The sequence below is a fragment of the Nanorana parkeri genome, unplaced genomic scaffold (assembly GCF_000935625.1).
Source record: "Nanorana parkeri isolate BGI_ZX_2015 unplaced genomic scaffold, ASM93562v1 scaffold1027, whole genome shotgun sequence".
Lineage (NCBI taxonomy): Eukaryota > Metazoa > Chordata > Amphibia > Anura > Dicroglossidae > Nanorana > Nanorana parkeri.
In genome coordinates, this window is record NW_017307295.1 from 430,790 (window position 1) to 450,481 (window position 19,692).

Genomic DNA, 19,692 nt, shown 5'->3' on the forward strand with positions numbered 1-19,692 from the left:
TAGGAAATATATACTCAAATCAGTATCTAGCAAATCACTGCGCTCTGGGTCCACTCCTGGTTGGCGCAAATCAGTTCACTCATCTCTCCTTAGGGTCTTAGTACTGCATTAAGAACATTACCAGCTGTGACACAGTTTGCATTAAAACCCAGACAAATCTACAGTAACAGATTAAAAAGAAAGAACAGATCATCAGATGTTCTCATTTCAAAATTTGTACAACTGTCTGGGTTTTAGCCATATAGCGGTCTGTACTTTTAGCTAAAATAACAGTGACCTGGGTAAGAACAGTTTAAGATATAAAAAAAAAGATGACCTGGTAGAAATACAAGCCAATGAAACATTATATTTTGATATTGAGAATACTGCGTGTTTCCAGTGCGTGTTTATTTTTATAAACATTTTAGATAGACATTTAGACAGTTTGACAGGTTTAAGTAGTAAGCATTTTTTGTAAATTTTATTAAAAAACTAAAATAGATGGAATTGCGTGATATCAGATTTGTATAAATAATACGTTGAAGGCTGAAAGGTGAAATGGTCCTGAAAGTTTGTGTGATAGTACAAAACAAAAAAATTAAAAAATACTTTTCTGCTCTGTGACTTAATGAAGGTCGGCTCCGAGGAAATATTAAAAAGTATAGTAGGTTTGTTAGCTATAAAACCATCCATGCACAGTCGAAGGTAAATGGACTTTTCCTATTATTATAATTGCATATGGAATAACAAAAAGATAATGGGACATGTTAATATAAATTCTGCGCCTTTCACACACATCAAAAGTCCAATTGGTGAACAAATATTAATTTTGATTTTATTATTGTGATTTTACATAAGATCAACTTTGATATGACTTTGACATTCATACATGCTTCCGGTACCATATGTTCATAATACAATTTTTTTTTAAAATTATGAAGGTTTTCCATGTAATGGCTACTCTAATTTCAGACAGAGTCACCAACATCCTTGTTGAATTAGCACTATGAAAAATCAATTACGGAATAAACTATGGAGTGCATTGTATTGCCAGCTGTGTGGAGCTTGAATTAGAAGTGTTTTGTTCAGTAATGCGACTACTTCAAAAGAAGCACTAGAAGATAGAGTTGTTCATTGACTTACACTGAAATAAAGCATTGTAAGGTTCGCTACTAAACAGTAAGTGTTAAACTTATATAATAAGCAAATTAGGTTTCCACCAGGTAACGTACATACATTGTATTATTAAAACTATAAACAAAAGCATTATTTCAGAAACATTAATCATGCTAAGAATATTATTTATGGGGCCTAAACAGTGTTATGCCATTAATGGAATTTCTAGTTATATTATTCTAAAACAATAAATAAAATTCCAAAACCAAGATATTTTCTAAATAACATTCTAAGGAAGTATGAGATGAATCAAGGACCCCGTTAAATCATTATATGCTGCCGTGAACCTACAGTATCTATAACTACACCATTCAGATCTGGCCCATATAACCTCTTTTCCCCAGCATTATTGGAAAGTCCAAAAGGTCATAGCCAGCGATGAGCAGCCAATCTGCTGGTTTCAATACCTGACCACGATTATTCTGATGTAAGGATATGCTGGGCCACTTTGTTTTTTGGTTTTTAATACGTTTTTTTAAGTTAAATAGGCATTAATATATCTTCCACCCAACACTCTAAGCATACATACTGGTATCTACATAGGCCTTGAGGATCAGTTGATGTTTCAAATATAACCATCAGACCACCAATCCAGTGCAAGAGAAAATCTGCATCAGGGAAACAGATAACAATAAAAAAGCTGACTCAGGTTTTAGAATTTTTCTACCTAACCTAAAAAAATAATTTAACTTCCATCTTTGTTGCTGTTAGACAGATTTCCTGTCTCTTCCCTTCAGTCTCCAATCGCTGTAAAAGCTGAAGAGAGCTCTAAGCCTTCCCCACTCTACCCAAAACTAAAAAAAAAAAAATATTAGCAAAATGTGAGCTATTAATCGTTCATAGGAAAATTTGTGAAAGGCCTGCTGCCTAGTGTATCAATAAATGAATTAGCATGGAGACTGGTACAGGAGATTCTCCCAGAATTCTTAGTCAGTTGTCAAAGTTAAAATTCCCATGACAGAGCCACAGGATTGGAAATGTTGTACTGCAGTTAGACAGATATATACATGAGGAAACTGCTTTCCTACACTCTCTGCAAGGAATATGGCTGTATCTTCTAATATAGTAGTAAATTGTGGTTGCAGTCTTTTATAACATGTCAGTCTCTTGTTGCAGTTGTATCTATAAAAGTAGGAAGAAGTGAATCTGCTCAGGTTCAAATAGCGGTGGGTTTGTCAAATCCCAAGTGAGGTCTATAGGGGGCAAATGTGCATACAAAATTTTGTTCATTTTTTTTATTACTGAGCCACAAGCGAAAGTGTCCCATAGACAAACATAAACTTCAAGACAAAGCCTTTGCCCAGTTGTTGATTTCAGCAGTACAACGTTTAATTGGAAAAATATCAGAGTTGTTGGGACTGAGCAATGCACTAATGTTCACTGTAAACTTCATCCTGCAGATTGTGGCCAGTAGCTACTATCTTTGTGGCACCACTAGTTGGTGTTAGACTGGCTGACCCAGGAGTGGAGGAACTGTTGGCTGTTTGCTTCACCCAAATGAGTGCATGCTGCACTGCTCTCTGCAGCACAGTGGCTCAGGCTGCAGATAAAAAAATTGGAACAGCCAGTCAGGATTGCACGAAAGAAAACCGAGCAGACATTGGCAGAGACACTGAGGTAAGTAGGACCTAAAGTGACAGTGTGACACCCACCCTGCCCTGGTCAGTAGCATTGTAGTACAGAGTAATGCTAAAGGGAGGTCAGGAGGTTCTGTGGAATGGTATATAGAGGCTTTAGAAGATTGGGGGCCCTGGGGAATTGCCCAGTTTGCTCCCCCTTGAATGACAGCCCTGCACACAGTTGTAGGCTGCATTTCATGTAATGGGAGAAAGAAGGTGGGAAAGGTACTGTATAACACAAATGGCAGATCCCAAGCAAATACACCTGCTATCTGCTTAGCGCAAACCCCAGTAGCTGACAATCCATTTCCAAACCAAGTGTACTATACACTGCTTTTATTTTTTTTGTAAATACAGGTGTTTCAAAAGAATAATGTTACTGTGTTATACTTTAGAGCTGACCGTCTCCTTACAAAATCAGTGTGCTTAACAGCTGCACTTAGTAAAGTGTATGTACAGGTATGGAAAGGTTAAAACTCCTATCAGTTTTTTTTAGGATATTGTCCCACTGTGGAGAGTTATCTTCGATTTGTGTCCTAGAGATACAACAGGAAATGAAGGGAAGTGAAGGGTATTCCTGTCTTAGACAGTTGTTACTGAAATATTTGTCCCCATTGAAAGATTTCCTCTCATCTCTTGCTCTGGTGACAACTTTATAATTTTGGATTTCCCCTCACTTTCTATTTCAGTGACAGTTATCACCATCACAAGGAGAGGGATGAATCTCCCCAGAAAGATCAATAGAGGGGTGGATCTCCTCGGTGGAGAGCAATAAAGACTGCATTTAAATACACTTTAAGAAAAAGAAGAGGTGTGTTTTCACAAAATACATTGCTGGTTTAGGCCAAAGAGCTGACAGTCTATCCACACTCAGTGTACAAAAATTCTCACTTATTAGGAAATATGGAGGTGTTTTTATACAAAATACATTGGTGGGAAATGATCAAAACTGGAGCAGACAAAATCTGGAGCAGTTGCCCATCCTGGTTGTTTGCTCCAGTTTTGATAAATTACCCTCATTGCTGTTTTAGACCTAAGAACTGAAAATGTATTTCCAAAGTATGTACTATAGGTTGCAGTTCGAAGACAAACAAATGTGTTTCCAGGGACCACAAGTTGTCTTTTAAGGAATGGTCAGATCTACTCTAAGGTTTTAACATCTCCCCAGAATATGCTCCACATCCTGGTTCTGATGGAGTCACATTTCTCACACTGTGGCTAAATGAGTGCATCTAAGCTGCCGCACCATCTGTAAGTAGTACAAGAACTGTACAATGACTGCCACTAATGATATACCGTATTTTTCGCTCCATAAGACGCACTTTTTTCCCCCCAAAAGGAGGGGGAAATGTGCCTGCGTCTTATGGAGCGAATCCCGACGCCCGAGACATGCAGTTTCGGGCGCCGGGCGAGTAGTAGGAGCCACTGCTCGTTTAATACGAGTGATCTAATGAGATCACTCGTATTAAAGCTGAGCAGCAGCGCGCGCAGATCGAGTTCAGCAGTAGGAGCCACTGCTCGTTTAATACTAGTGATCTAATGAGATCACTCGTATTAAAACCGAGCAGCGGCGGCGATCGAGTTCAGCAGTAGGAGCCACTGCTCGTTTAATACGAGTGATCTAATGAGATCACTCGTATTAAAACCGAGCAGCGGCGACGATCGAGATCACCATAGAGCAGACGAAGAACGGATGTTCCTCGTCTGCTCTGTGTGATCACTGAGACCGCGGCGCGGCGTCACCTGTCTCAGCGGTCACTAACTGCAGCTTGTGTCACAGCTTCTGTCATAGAAGCTGTGACAGAAGCTACAGTCTGTCGAGTGCTCCATAAGATGCGCCGGACCTCCCTGCGTCCTATGGTACGGTGCGTCTTATGGACCGCAAAATACGGTATATGTTAATGTTTACCATTTCTTTAAATTATACTTATTGCCAAAACATATTTTCTTTAGTTTTGGCAATAGTAGGAAAGGATTGGAACTCCTATCAGGTTATTTTTGCTCACTATGTGGTGCTAGGGGAGATTTCCCTTCACCTCTACACTTCCCTTCACCTTGTGTTGGAGACACAACAGGAAATTAGATGAAATCTCTCCAACATGAGGGGAATTCCATCTGTCCCCATTAAAAAATGTCCCCTCACCTCTTGCTCTCTTAAAACTCTAAAATGTAGGCTGTCTACTCACTTTCTATGTCGGTGACATTATCACCAGGAACAATAGAGGGATGAATCTTCTCAGTATGGACACAGCTGGCAATACAAATTTGGTATATCCATATATGTATGCCTTTAAATTGCACTTTAATTACACTTAGTAAAAAACAAGCTAATCCTATTTTAAAAACATTTATTTTCAAATAGTTGTTCATCAAATTAACTCTTTGCCACGGTGAATGCCAAGGCATGGTCAACCATAATCACGCTTGTCTTACTTACAGCTGTTGATTGTGATAGTGAGCCAATCAATATATTTGTCTTTGACAGTCAATGACAAGGAAAAGTTACTTCACAGCTAGAAGAGCACATTACATCAATTTATTTACAGCTCAAGGTTGAAATGAATGGATGATAGAAACGCAATGTGTTCAGTCTTTTATACATTTTATGTTAGTTTAGGGGAAGGTAGAATAAACCTTATAGTCTGTCAGTTAAAGTCATATTAAACTCTGTCTTTTTTTATAATTAATCCAGATCAAACGTATACATTGCCCAGCAAAGTATTTCTTTTTTTTTTTGCCCAAGCTCTTACAGTTATCATGTTTCTGAACAGCTGGCTCCAACTTCCTGTCCAGTACAAGATCACAAGGGACAGAGCAGTCTTCATCAGCCATCCAACTACTAGAAGGAAGAAGGGAGGAGGGAGAAACAGAGTGGCGTGCCGTGCTGTGTCTGTGTGTTTGCGGAGACACACACAGATTACTAGCACACACAAGGGTGGCTCCATAGGACCCTGCAATGGCAAAGGATCCACCCTAAAACAGGATATAAGGGCCAGTGCTGAGGGGACCAGCTGATTCTGCAGGAAACTAAAAAATGTAAACATCAAGGAGCAGCATCCCTTGTAATTGATTTATTCAGCATTGGAAATAGCTTAAAAACCTTCTGACTTTAATATCACTTTAAGTCTTGCTCTGAGATAGAAAGCACCGAAATATCCTTAAAAAATGCTTAAGCAACTTGTGACTTTTTATATTATACAATATGCAAAATGATATTACTCTCTTATATTGGTGATCAGTGCAGTGACCCCTTATGTTGATGATCAGTGGTGAAGTGCTCCTTAGCTTGATGGTCAATGATGAAGATCCCCTTTTCCCTTGATCAATGCGAACTAAACAAATCCTTGAGCCCTCGTTCACACCTGAACGTTTTGTAGCGCATTCTACGCTCGACGAACGCTCTACAAAACGCTCAAAAAAATAAATCCCATTGTATTCAATGGTCTCGTTCCCACCTTGGCGTATTTCCGCCCGTCCCTAATGCGCTACAAAACGGCCAACGCCTGAAAAGGTACATGTACTACTTTGGGCCGTTTTGTTGCGCGTTTCCATTGGGATACAGCCAAGTAGCCTTTAGCCTTTTTTTTTGCGCGAATCGGTAAAAAAACACACGACAGACGCGCATATGCAATACGCCTAGGTGTGAACGAGACCTTAGGGTAACTCTTACTTACTTAAAGTGACATTAAACCCTCAGATTTTTTAACATAAAACAATACTGTAATGTGCGCCTTACTGTAATCCATGGTTGTTTCCCTTCTCTTTGCTGCTCTTCCTTTTAAATCTGTATCTCTTCTCATGCTGGGCAGAACTTCTGTTTTGCAGCAGACTGCCTTGTCTCAGGAATGGATATATGGTGTCTGTGTGTAGGTTCACAACCTGAGCCAGCACTACAGGAAGAGGCACTCAGCTGCAAAGGGAAGTTCTCCCCCAGCATGAGAAGAGATAAGGATTTAAAAGGAAGAGCAGCAAAGAGAAGGGAAATTACCATGTATTACAGTAAGGCACACATTACAGTATTGGTTTATGTTAAAAAATCTGAGGGTTTAATGTCACTTTAAGAGGGGAGAGGCCCTGCTGCTCCCATATCACTGGCTTTTCTGAGCAATGTCTGTGCCAGGAGATGAATTGAAGATCACTCTGCCCAGCACTGCCTACAAGCCTATTAGGTCCAATTAACAGGGTCTTGTGACAACCATGCACTTAGAAAGTGCAACTATGACTGAATGTTCTGTGTTTTCCACATAGACACTCCAGCACTGGCGGTACCTTCTGTTATTGTCTCCCTCTAATTGGAATTTCCCCTTACCTTAGTAAATGAGGTGAAGTTTTTTGTTATACATGATTGGGTACTCTTTTAAAAGTGAATGTTTACCACATTCACTAATCTAAGGGAATCTAATCTAAGGGAAAAATCCCAAGCCTGGTTTAAGATTAGCCTATTCATATGCAGGATTTCATAATACCCTTACTTGGTCTTACTTGGTATGCTTAAATTATAAATTGCTTCATGTCCAAGTGCTATTTTCTTGGTGACAAATTATTTTTAATGCACTAATAGTTGTATTATCACTACGGTGAACGCATTCACATTCTTGTCTAAATGCTTTGAAAAGTCCATAGATTCCTTTTGACATGAACTTTCCACCCAATACTTACACTATGTTTCACACGTTTTTTGGGAAAGAAAAATGCAGTGAACATTTTGTGAAATTTCCCTTTATCTAGCAAATCTATACTATATGCATTACAAGTGTTGAATATCAAAGACTATAATAATTTCCTTTTGCTCTGTAACCTCTGTCTGATGAAAATAAATACATTCCTATCTTATATCTGCAGTCGATTGCATTAGAAATAGTATTACATATACCTCATGGGCAATGTACCTTAAAATGTAGATCATATGACTTCCAGCATGAAGTGGAAATGAGTTTCAGCTGCATTTTCAAACGCAGATGTATTTTTGTGATAGACATTAGTGAAAAGTACAAACCAATTTATACCATAGGCATTTCCCTATGGCTAAGAGGGTAGATAAATTGACTCAAACTGACTATCATTAACTGGTATTTGCTGACTTCAGAGCAGAGATGTAGGAAGTTCTAAAACAAGCAATTATATAGACTCTTTTCTGGATACATTCCAGTATCAGAATAGCGAGAAACTATCAATACAAATAGCGCACGGATTAATCAGTAATAACCTTACACAATTACTTTTTACTGGTTAGCGGCTACAATGAACCAGGATATCATTACATTTAACTATATATTTGTCCTTTTAGGAGATGGCTTTCTTTTCTTTCTCCATTATGTACTTGTCAGAGGCTTCATTATTGTACAATTTAAATATATCTTACAATGCATGAAGTTTAACGTACACCCATCAGTAAAATAAAATGGCTCCAGTATTGAAAAGTAAATACCCATTGGTGTCTATTATGGGTGGCCTCATTGGCCAATGTTTGAAGCGGACAGGCTAGCTCTCAACATTTCCTAGAAATTGCATTTGAAAGCTCCACAGGATTTGGGGCTCTTAGGGAGCTAGAGAAGATAGAGCTATGTGCAATCACTGCTAGGAGTCTGCTTTTTAGTCCTGGTGTCTGTTTAGCTAGGTAATCATACTCACAGGTGCACTTTAATACATGTCTACAAGTTTAATCACATAGTAACTTATTTCATCCATAAAAGTGTCCTCATTGGACTTCCTAACTTTGACTTCCATTGCCTCCTGTTTAGAACACCATAGGGTTAATTTACTTAAGGCTAATAGACTGTTCACTTTGCAAGGGAATTTGCAATTTACGGGCAAAGTTTCCCTTAGCTTAGTGATTATGGTGAAAGGCCTGTGTACACTCCGACAGGTCAGTTTGGAGCTTAGATAGGAATTTCTTTTCCTGGCTCTGTAGGCCAAATCAACTAGTTGAAGAGTAAGTAAATGTGAGTAAATGCTGCTGGGGAGGATTGGATTTAGGGACTCTTTTAATCTGTGCATGGGCAAAGGAAAGGGTCATTTAATGTAGAATTGGGGTGGAAATGATTAGACAGGCTGGAGAACTTTTGTTTAGTTTAGTGTTTTTGTGGTATGCAGGTATAATCAACATTTTTTTTAATTTCAGCATTTTTAGTACATCAAAAATAAAAAAATACACAAGTTAAGTATCAAAATATAAATATCTTTATAAATAATATAAAAAACATAAAATATATGAGTTAAAATTCCAATCAAATCTTAAAAATGTTCACATCCCAAAGAAACAAGTGGAAGTATTTTTCATCAAACTAGTGGAAGCTAACTTAAATATCTCTGCACACCAAATAAGTCCTTTAGCCCTTTACTGTCATGTTGACCCTCTTGTTTCAATTCTTTTTGAGGCACTGACCCAGAACAAGTATGTAAATGTGGGATTTTGGCTTAGAAAGTATCAAAGCTATTGGATTGGTGTGAAAGCCAGGAATTAGCAGCTTCAGGAAGACTTCAGCAAGGGTAGCCTACATCTTTCTCTTACCTTATGACTGACTATCACCTTGTTCATTCCTTGGCTATTATTCTCTCTTTGAGACTTTGTTTGGTTTGCTTTTTGTTCCCTAGTTTTGGCTGGAGTTCATAAATATTAAAGGAGAACTATGGGGTTAGGGCTTTTCCCCATAGTTCTCCTAAGGGTAACGGGAGGACACAAACTAGTGTCCTCCCATCACCCAAAGCTCAGTATAGCGTGAGCTACAGCTCGCGCTATACTGAGACGCCGGAATGGATCCCGACAATTATGTCTGGATCCACCCAGCTGTGTGAGTGACAGCTGGCTCTGCCTATCTAGAGGCAGAGCCAGCTGTACCCGCCCCTCCCCCATCCGTTCCGTCAGTCAGCGCTGGAGGATCGGACAGGGGAGGGTGGAATCCAGTCCCTTCAACTGGAAACAGATGATGTTCTTACCAAGTGCCTGTAAACAGCTGTTGTGGGAAAAAAGATCGCTGTCACATTCCAGATGTTCTACATACAAAATCCTTTCACAATGATCCGGCTAGAGTGAAATTAATTTCAATTGTTTCAGTATTATACTTGTATCTGATGATCTCATCAACATTTGTGTGCAATATCTGTTGGAAATACAACTGCATATTACTGACATTCTACTGTCTTTTGAGCTGTAGATGGTGCTGTAGTGCAATTCTAGTCAATGCTAGACTTTGTGTGCATGCTTATATATGATATATTATCTATGATATATACAGTATTCTCTGTATGCTGTATAATACTGTATTCTGATGTAATGTTCTCCTAATCAAGTAAAACTTAATTCAGCATTCCTCAAGATCTCAGTGCTTCACATAACCAACAATATCCTCATCTAGACCAAGTGAAAAGATGCTCGCTTATGAAATTACTAGGCCACCTAATCCAGTGGGACCAAACTGTACACAGATTTGGCCTTACACATTGCTGGCTTTTAGCGCCTTTTTGAAATTCTAGAAATTATAGGGGATGGAGAAGTGCATTGATTATAATTATCCACATCTGCAAATGTGGCCATCATATAACTACATCAACTATCCCAGCTGCTATATCTCAGTAGACAACTATTAGACTTCAAAGTTATGTACATGAATAACGACCCTTACAGGATAATCGATCATGTATGGGGTACCTAGATGTTGAGCCCAGAGCACTATTTTCATTCTGTTTTCCATACTTCTTATTTTTCTATTTTTTAAGTTCAATCTAACTTTTAAGAACATTATCAGAAAACACATACAGAATAGAAAACCCACAATGCAAAAGACAGAACTGTACAGTAACACAAAAACAATAAAAAACATAATATTACATGTTAAGTCAGTACATTTTGTTTCCCAAATCAGTTTCCCAAAGAAACCCCAAATCATCAAAGTAGTAGGTTAAGGGGTGCAATAGATAGCCAATTTAAGCCAGGGATCATTGCACGTAAAATTGTGACTCACCCTATGTGAGTCCGAGGAAGAGATTAACATAGGTATTAACATCAAAATGTAAAAATCCTATGAAAAGATGTCGAATAATAGTAAGGAGAAAATAGGGAAGGAAAAAGGAGTGTACCTGAGGGATAGAAACACGCAAGAATAGGGGAAGATCAAGGGCTGATAAGAAAAGGGAACCACTTGCCTTAGGATCACTAGTGTGCAATGACATTCATCTAGAGACCATGTCTAAGAATTCCAAGGAATTCCAATACACTAACCAGGCAGACCAGTTAATATGGAACTGTTACCAAGTGTCGCGTTCAGATGCCAACAGGAATTCCGTATCCGCTATACCGTCCAATTTCACAGTCCATTTCACAGACAAGGTAGCCATCACAGGGGTATGCCAATGTTTAGGGATGACAGCTCTAGCGTCAACCAGAAAATTATGTAAGATACCCTTTTTAACAGATTTCAAAAAGCCTGGAATCCAGTGGCGTAACGATAGACATAGCAGCCCATGCAGGCTGGGGATGGAAGGGGGCCCCATTAAGGATTGTCGAAGTTGCTGTTGACACTGACCCCTGTGACATTTCTAATCAAGAAAAGCTCATGCCTTATGTACAAGAGGAGACAGTGCAGCCAGCTCTCTTGCTACCTGGCTTTAATATAATTGACAGTAGGAAGGTCACCAAGTGGCACCATCAAAACTTTGCTATTGGGCCCCATGATCTACAGTTATGTCCCTGCTGGAATCATAGAAAATAGGGTGATTTTGGGGTCGCGTGAGACCATGGAGCCTCTCACTCTTAATGAAACAATTACAATTTCAGATTTGAAGAGATTAAATATAAAATGACTCAAAGCACTACATTTCTGAAATTATTGGATTATAAATAGTAGGGAGATATGAGGGTGAGTAACATATAGTAGAAGGTCATACGCAAATAGAGATAGTTTAATCTAGTGTGGACCACAGTCAAGCCCCTAATCCCAGTGTTTTGTCACAGAGCAGTTGATAGGTGTTCCATTGTGAGTACAAAGAGGAGGGAAGATGGTGGGAACACTGGCACGTCCCATTAGAGATTCAAAAGCTAGAAGCGAGAGATTCACTTGGATCCCGGCAGAGGGAGAGGAGTACCAAGTCATAATAGTGCTCATCATCTGGATCCCATGCCCACTTGCAGCAAGATATGTTGACATGTCACAATGGCCGTCGTCCATTGTGATTGACATAGATCTACATCACTAGACGACTTGATTGAGCTTTGGATTACATCGATGAACACTTTTTTTTTTTAAAAGGACATGTCAAAAAACTGTTGTGGTTTTTGTTCAAATAAAGGAGTTTGTATACGGTGTTGTGTGTTTATTTACAATTTTACTGTTTATTTGGTGAATGAGTAGGTGTAACAACTACCACCTACTCATTCACTCAGGAAAGGGGGTACACAGATTCACATAAGCCTCCCTGCCCGCAGACCCTCACAACCACCGGGCCAAGGTTGTGGTGGAGAGTCCCTTGTCCTCATCCACATGGGGACAAGGTGCTTTGCCAGGGTGTTCCCCCTGGCAAAGCACCCTCCCCATGTTAAGGGGCATGTGGCCTCCAAAAATGTAGGGAAATACTGTCTTTATTAATTGCCATTCGACCAGGTGTGGCCAATGTAAAAATTGTACTCTATTATTGTTATCAGGGGCAAGTGTAAAAATTGAGAATTCCTTTTACTTTTTGTCCCAGAAACAACAATCACAAGATAAGAAGAGAGGTTGAATCTGTCTAGCAAGGACAGCGACAGCAGTATAAACCTTACAGACATTCCAACCCTTCCTCACTCCATCCAGCTCTAGAGAAAATGTTATGTATGGAGTTCCATTTTAGATTATTTACAGAATTATTTGTATCAGTGGTAAACGTATAGCCACATTTTTTCACTGTATTAAACGTTGGTCTCCTTGATTGTCATCACCTGGCTGACACCTTAGATTTATATCTGATGTTCCCTCTCATCACATCATGGCAAGTATTTATTCTCAATATTTATTCTCAATCTGGGGAATAGTGGCAATATGAATATGGTAATATGTTGCTGTTAGCTAATTTTATGTCTAATATTAGTTGTTTAATTATATTATTATCTTGTATGCCTTCAAATCAGGTAGATAAATTGTGATTTTCTTTCTTCATCTGTTCAGTGTTTCATTTTAACATGTCTTATCTTGTTCCAGATTAGCATTATGCCTGTTTTGCTGGGAAAAACACAGACATTATTTTTGTGTGTTCCAGAAATGTACCCTAAATGTGGCACATTAAAAGTCCTAGTGCCCAACTTCCATTCAGCTAAGTCTCACGTGGTCATTTTCACTTGTGTTTAATGCTCATTCTTGGTAACGGTATACATAGAATATATCCCATCACCTTAAATTGAATTTATATGACACTGGTTCTTTAACATTAATGTAAAGGTATTGGATACATATATATATAGTTGGGTGGTTTAGGAGGATCAGTTAAGGACTCCTTAATTCCCCTGCCATTCCTATTTTAAGACAGCTTCTCACAGGTCTGTAGTTCTATTAAGCAGTCTGAGTAGCTATATCAGAATGCAATCTAGACTGCATACCTTCAGCTGCCAGAAAGCCATGTTAGCATAATAAAAAATGATCAATAGCCAAGGCCATATTATAAGCATCATAACATCATAGAGAGACTTCAGAGAACAGTGACAAAAGGATCCAGTGTTGTTTTAACAGTAACTATTAATATAATGGAAACTTGTGTAGTAAAATACATGCTAGAATATGACATAACCAGTTATAGAGATTTAAAAAAAAAATTACATTTAAAGTGTCTTGAACACAGCTTACAGCTAATGAATAGAAGGGCAACGTGCATTAATGTGAAATCCTGCTATTAGCTTTTTTCAAGGATATAGTCTGTAACATGGTATCCTGTAGTATTTCATTCACTTCACAGTGGACACAGCTTCCCCTTATAACTGCCTTCTTTATGAATAATTATACAGAAAACTCAATGCTTGGAAGCAAGCTAACCCCCCAACCAAAAAACCAAGGTTGTCAAAGATAAAAAAAAATATCCTCCAAATGTAAGATCTGACCCTAACGATCAAAAACATAAAGGAAATGTTTATACCACAGCCCCTACCCTCACACCAGAACAACAATATTAGGCAATAAAACCTTGCCTAGCCTCAGACCCATCGGCTGAAATGGCAGCCTATATCAGAGCGATGCCTCTACCAGCAAAACTCCTTGCATCCCCTCTAAAGAGCAACCTTACCTCCCCACCACCCCTCAGCCCCTGCCACCCCACCTTCCTCCTTTCCCCCTCTTCACCTACCCAATTACCCATTCTGCCCCCCAAACCCTCCTCTCCTTGACCAGTACCAACACTAGCAATTTCAAACTCCTCACCAACCGAGTAGGGGAGTTGGAAATATGTTTAAAGGGACATTTACCCAAGTCAACCCATCATAAAACCCCTTCCCACATTGTTGAGCTCTATGCTTGCCAAGTTGTTCATTGCTTTCTGTTTATATGTCATGCTTGAATGTACTTGGATGTATGTCACATAACAAGTATACTTTTTTTCACTCAATGCTGCTGTCATTTTTTTGTAAAAACAATTAATAAAGAAATTACCCCCTAATTTTTCAAGTTCTGATTCTTAAAGGCAAATAAACTAAGCATACAAATCGTACATCTATTTGAATATTTTAAAGTAGTAAAAGCTTAGCATGCTGGGTAGCAAAAATTTGTCTTTAAATCATACACTCTGCGCTCTAAATCTGATGGTTATACTGATCCCATAACCCCAGTAATCCCTAAGTCTCTGACCTGAAACAAACATGCAGATCACGAGCTCTGACTTCAGTCTGACTTGATGCAAGCTTGTTTTTAATCAGTAATTTAGAAATGAATAAAGCTATCAACATTCATGCTGTGTAAAAAGCTAAATTGCAGACAAGGGATGTTTAACATAAAATAAACTAAGAAAAAACATCAGCTTAGAGGACATAGATTGTATCATTTTACAGAGACAATTCATCACAAGGAAACTGAGAAGTTGCCAAGTATTGGCTTATGCCTCAGTCTAGAACACTGTTTACCAGTGATGAATAGGGTCTGAGATATTGCTCTGCGTACTGCATTCTTGATGTGAGCAGTAAAATTACATCCAAAGAGCTTCTCTAACTGTATTACTTATTAATGTAGGGACCCTACTTCTAGAAGTTGCATGGGTGTTCCTAAGCCTATTGTGCTAATTGCGTCTGCTAGCTACTGTTGAGTATGCTCCAGGAGACTGTGCCAAAGGGGTTGGCATTATGAGTTATTAATATTTATCAGTCTGGCCAATCACCGAGGAGTGTTCACCAGTGGGAGATGCTATATTAATAAATATTTGGGATTGACTGTTCTAGAAAATTCTTTCCAGGGGGCTCCAACCCAAAGGAGTTGGTATTGTCAGGGGGGTAAGGAGAATTTCAGTGAAGCTACTGAAATATTTGGACTCTTGGATCTACTTTAGCATTGAGGAAATCACATGCAGTTGTCTCTTTCCACTTAGGAGAAGTGGTGCAAAACCAATTGGACAAATATACAGAGGAACCTTCTCTGCTAATTTACCTTAGTGAAATGTATACTTATGAATACACTGAAACTTTGACTCTGGCCCATGGTCGTGGATGCAGGTTTTAAAGGTATAGAAGCTGTGCCTGAGTGAGATCAAATTTTTTGGGTTTCCCTTCACCCTCCTTAACATACATCTGTGAAACCTGTTAAAAAACAACCTACCCTCAGAGCAATACCAGCCTAGAAACTACCACAGGTAAATGTACTGTGAGATTCTAAATGTATATTATTAGGCTATTTAGGGGCTATTTCAGTACAACAGTACACATGGGCAACAGTACACATTTGTCTCACAGTTAGTAGTTAAATATCACAGTTGTATAGTTAGACACACAAAGATGTTGAAATGTTGTGCTTAGTGAGCATTATCTGTCTTTCACATGGGACAAAAAGCTTATATTGGATTGAATAGCGTTATACACACAAGCACACATTGGATGTGTGGATCTTTATTGCACTGCATCACATCTCAGATTATAGCAATAGGCTGCCTTTGATTCTGCTTATTCAATAATATGAATTGCTTTCAATTCTTCAAGGAAAGTACTGACAGTAAACAGGATCAGGTAGCACAAGCCACATCAGCTGGATAAGGTAGTGCACTGGTCATTCATGTATGAGAACATACTTTGCAGTTGGCCATACATACTACATAGTGGTTGGGCACACATGTAAGATCTGACCATCAACACAAAGACATATATACTTAAATCACAAGATTGTACATATCTACAACCTCAGCAGATTCCATTATTGATATCATAAGGCAAAATCTAACCTGGTTGAGGGACCGCTTTTATTAGCTACACCTAAAATAGTCAATATACATTAATTGTCCATATAGTGACCTTGGTGTAAACTTATTCACTTCAAGGTCATTGCAAAGGACAAGGGGGCACACTTTGCATCTGGAGGAAAGGTTTCTCATCTCCTCATACAGAAAGGCTTCTTCACAGTAAACATGGAAAAGGCTATCTCCAAAACTAGTTCTAGCCAGCTCAGTTAATTGTTTTCAGAAAAGCTGAATTAATTCCTAAATTCACAGAATATAACTAGTTATTAACATTCATTGATCCAGGCAATATTTTTCCTTTCTGTTTTAGAAAGCGGAACAAATGGCATGATTTAAAACCTCTTTGTCTGGCCTGCAGATCAGGGTTTTTTTGCATCTTGTTCTTAACACATGATTGTTACAATCAATGGTTGAATTAGAAGATCACTATGCCACCAGCAATATCATTCCTTGCTTGCATGATTGGCTCATTGCTTCCATTTTTTTTGTCATTTGAAATCCTTTTTTCTGCTCTGGCTATACACGCTTGAAGAGCAACAGGACTGAATTTTAAAAAGCATTACAGAACTATTTTATATAACATATATACATAACAGTAAGCAACATGACAACAACACCTTTTTGTGCTTCTTCTGAGAACCTATTTGATACGGCTGATGCGTTCCAAGTACTTTCTCTCTGTGTACTTTTAAATCATGGCGCCTTTGTGGCTCCGTTGGCTAACGAAGGGAAGGGGGAGGAGTCCGGTGACATCACGGACATCGACGTCACCAGACCCCTCCCCCTTCCCTTCGTTAGCCGTCACTAATATCGACGTCACCAGACTCCTCCCCCCTTCCCTTCGTTAGCCGATGGAGCCACTTGGGGAAGGGTGAGGAGTCCGGTGACGTCGATGTCCGTGACATCACCGGACGGAACTCCCGGAAGACCTGGAAGCCGGCGAGAGAGAGTACCGATCAAAAAAAATTAAACGATCAAAAAAATTTACGATTAATCGAGGAATTAATTGTTAATTTCCGCAGCCCTACCTAAAACCCTTCAGTTCTACAAATGTATTTTCCCACAAATATTTGTTCCACTAAAGATCATAGTATGAAAATTTTTTCTTAAACTGGCCACATATGTTACAATGTGATACACACTACACGTGGGCTTGCAGGTGGCTTCTGTTAAAAGAAGTTCATCGTGAGAGAAAGATATGTTGGTTGCATAGTTTTTATGTTGAGCCTTTGGCTTCAATGCCTTCAGTCAGTGAAGCCAAATAATAGGCACAGTGAACGGTTGTCCAAAGTCTATGGTTACGTTTAGAAGTCAAGTTTTCAATGAGAATCTTTTAGCGCACACATGTCTCAACACTGAAAAGTAGAAGGCTGCTACTAGGTGTCATAATACAAAAGCAATAAAGTAAATTGACACAGGCTATGAGTAACTGAGATCCAAATTGACCAATTAACTGGGTATGTATCACTTAACAGATGACACCACCATCCCAAATCATATGTGCTAAAATATTGTTGCTGGGTAAATTAAACAATTTTTTAGAATAACCTGCAGGACAACCTCACAAAACAAACCAGGACATAGTTTGCGGCATAATTAAGAGTAGAAATAACTGCAACCAATAATGATTACAAGCTGACATAGAATAGTTATGTGAAGCATTACCATTTAATTTAAATATAATATCACATATGTAATTAACAATTAGGCCAGATTTCAGCTACAGGTCAATCAACAGAAAACATTAAACAGTAGGTTATACAATTTGTAAATATCTTCTGAACAGTTAGATCAGCAAAATTTGACATTAACTTTGTAAATTTAACATTAACTTTGTAGTGCGAGGACCCAGAAAACTGGATATAAATTGGGTTGTTTGGATGGGCATACTTATTGTAAAATATACAGATCTAACTGATTGTATCTAAAGAAAATCTAGTAGGTATATGTCCAGTTGATAGTTGATCTCGTGAGTGTAGCAAAATAAAGTACTATAAGCTATCAACTAAATAAATCTCTTAACATTAAATACTGTATATCCTAGGTAAAGTTAACGGAATATCAAGAAACCAACAACTCATTAAAACAAATAAATACATAAATACATTATTATTTATATTGAAAATAATAATACTAATAATAATGATAAATGTAATTTTATTGGCTTTAGGCCACATTTTATTTTATATTATATACTATTTATATACAGTAATTCTCTCAAAAAAACAAAAACTGCTGAATGTCTAAAATTGAATAAATAAAAAGTAATTGTAATAGCAAATCAAATGGCTCAAAGAGCTAGGAAATTACCAATCAAGTATAATAATAAAAGCAAAACATAATAAACAAGCATAGAACAACTTGGAACTGGTCATGTTTTACCTTATAAAACTGGAGAGCATCCTTGTTATTCTCGTCTTCATTTTCATGTTTCTGATTTTTGGCCACACGAAAACTGCCTGCATATCTCCGTGCTCGAAGTGGAAACAGGAACTGCCTCCACATTGGAAAATCCACGGCCTGGTAAGCACTAGGCCCGTCTTTGTCAAATAAAAAAAAATGATGATTTAATATATGGTAGGACTGTGCAGCCAGAATGTTGAAGACAAGATCAAACATTGACAATCGGCATTGTGGGTAATCTTCTACTAATGCATTGTTGGCAAAAAAGATGCTCACATTTTGCCAGCTCTTTTGTTTCTGTGTTTACAGACACGATGAAGGCATAAGGGATTATCTTCCTGTCTATGTACCAGTGCCTTACTTACTCTGGGAGCATTAGTAAAGTGTTCCGGCTTAGAGATTAAAGCTATTACATTGAATGCCTTGGTCTAGTGAGGCTGGCAACAAAGGAAAGTTCAGGTCCAGTAATAATGAGCATAAAAGGCAACACTGACAATGCATACAACAAACTGGCACGCTTTTACTCTCACATCTTAAAAAAATCAAACTGATACTGAACAGAAAAGGTATACAGAGATTTTAAGCAACGCTGTGCAGCTATGGTATGATTCTGCTTAGACAGATGGTCCATTCTACAAAATAATCCTTTCTGCCTCAATGAAAATAACATTTTAGCTGAATTAGTACAGGGTTAGCCTGCAAACTTCTAATTAACATGAGACAAGACCGACTCTGAATGCTATCTCATCCATGAGCTAGATTTGGAATGACAGCTCACACTATGCTGTTGATCACAATTTTCATTCTTTGTCTCACATGTGGCATTTGGTTTGTAAAATATTCTTTTAGAATACTAAGCTGCACAGAGCATTTTACGAGCGGTTATTTTGACAGCTTTCAATAAAGCAAGTAACCCACAAAAAGCTTTTTTTGACTGTTTATTACAGAATAGTCATAGAAAACCACAGGATGTAATTTGCAAACTGAATGTTAATATATTCACGTTAATTTCTGTAATATGTTCAGTTAAAAACACTTGGCTATAACAAAGCTTCTGGCATAATACAATTGATAATGGTCACTCTGAGGTTGGCTCTTTACTGCAATCCCAAAACATACTTATGTGTGT

General features: G+C 38.3%; 1 protein-coding gene across 1 annotated transcript in view; it reads right to left on the reverse strand.

The window, feature by feature from the left end:
• The window catches only part of RGS20 (regulator of G-protein signaling 20), a 128,867-nt gene extending 110,024 nt beyond the window's left edge, over nucleotides 1-18,843 (reverse strand). The window contains exon 1 of the mRNA XM_018567293.1: nucleotides 18,543-18,843. Coding sequence (XP_018422795.1) covers nucleotides 18,543-18,779 — 237 coding nt within the window. The 5' untranslated portion in view covers nucleotides 18,780-18,843. The remainder of the gene's footprint in view (nucleotides 1-18,542) is intronic.
• Nucleotides 18,844-19,692: the final 849 nt, after the last annotated feature.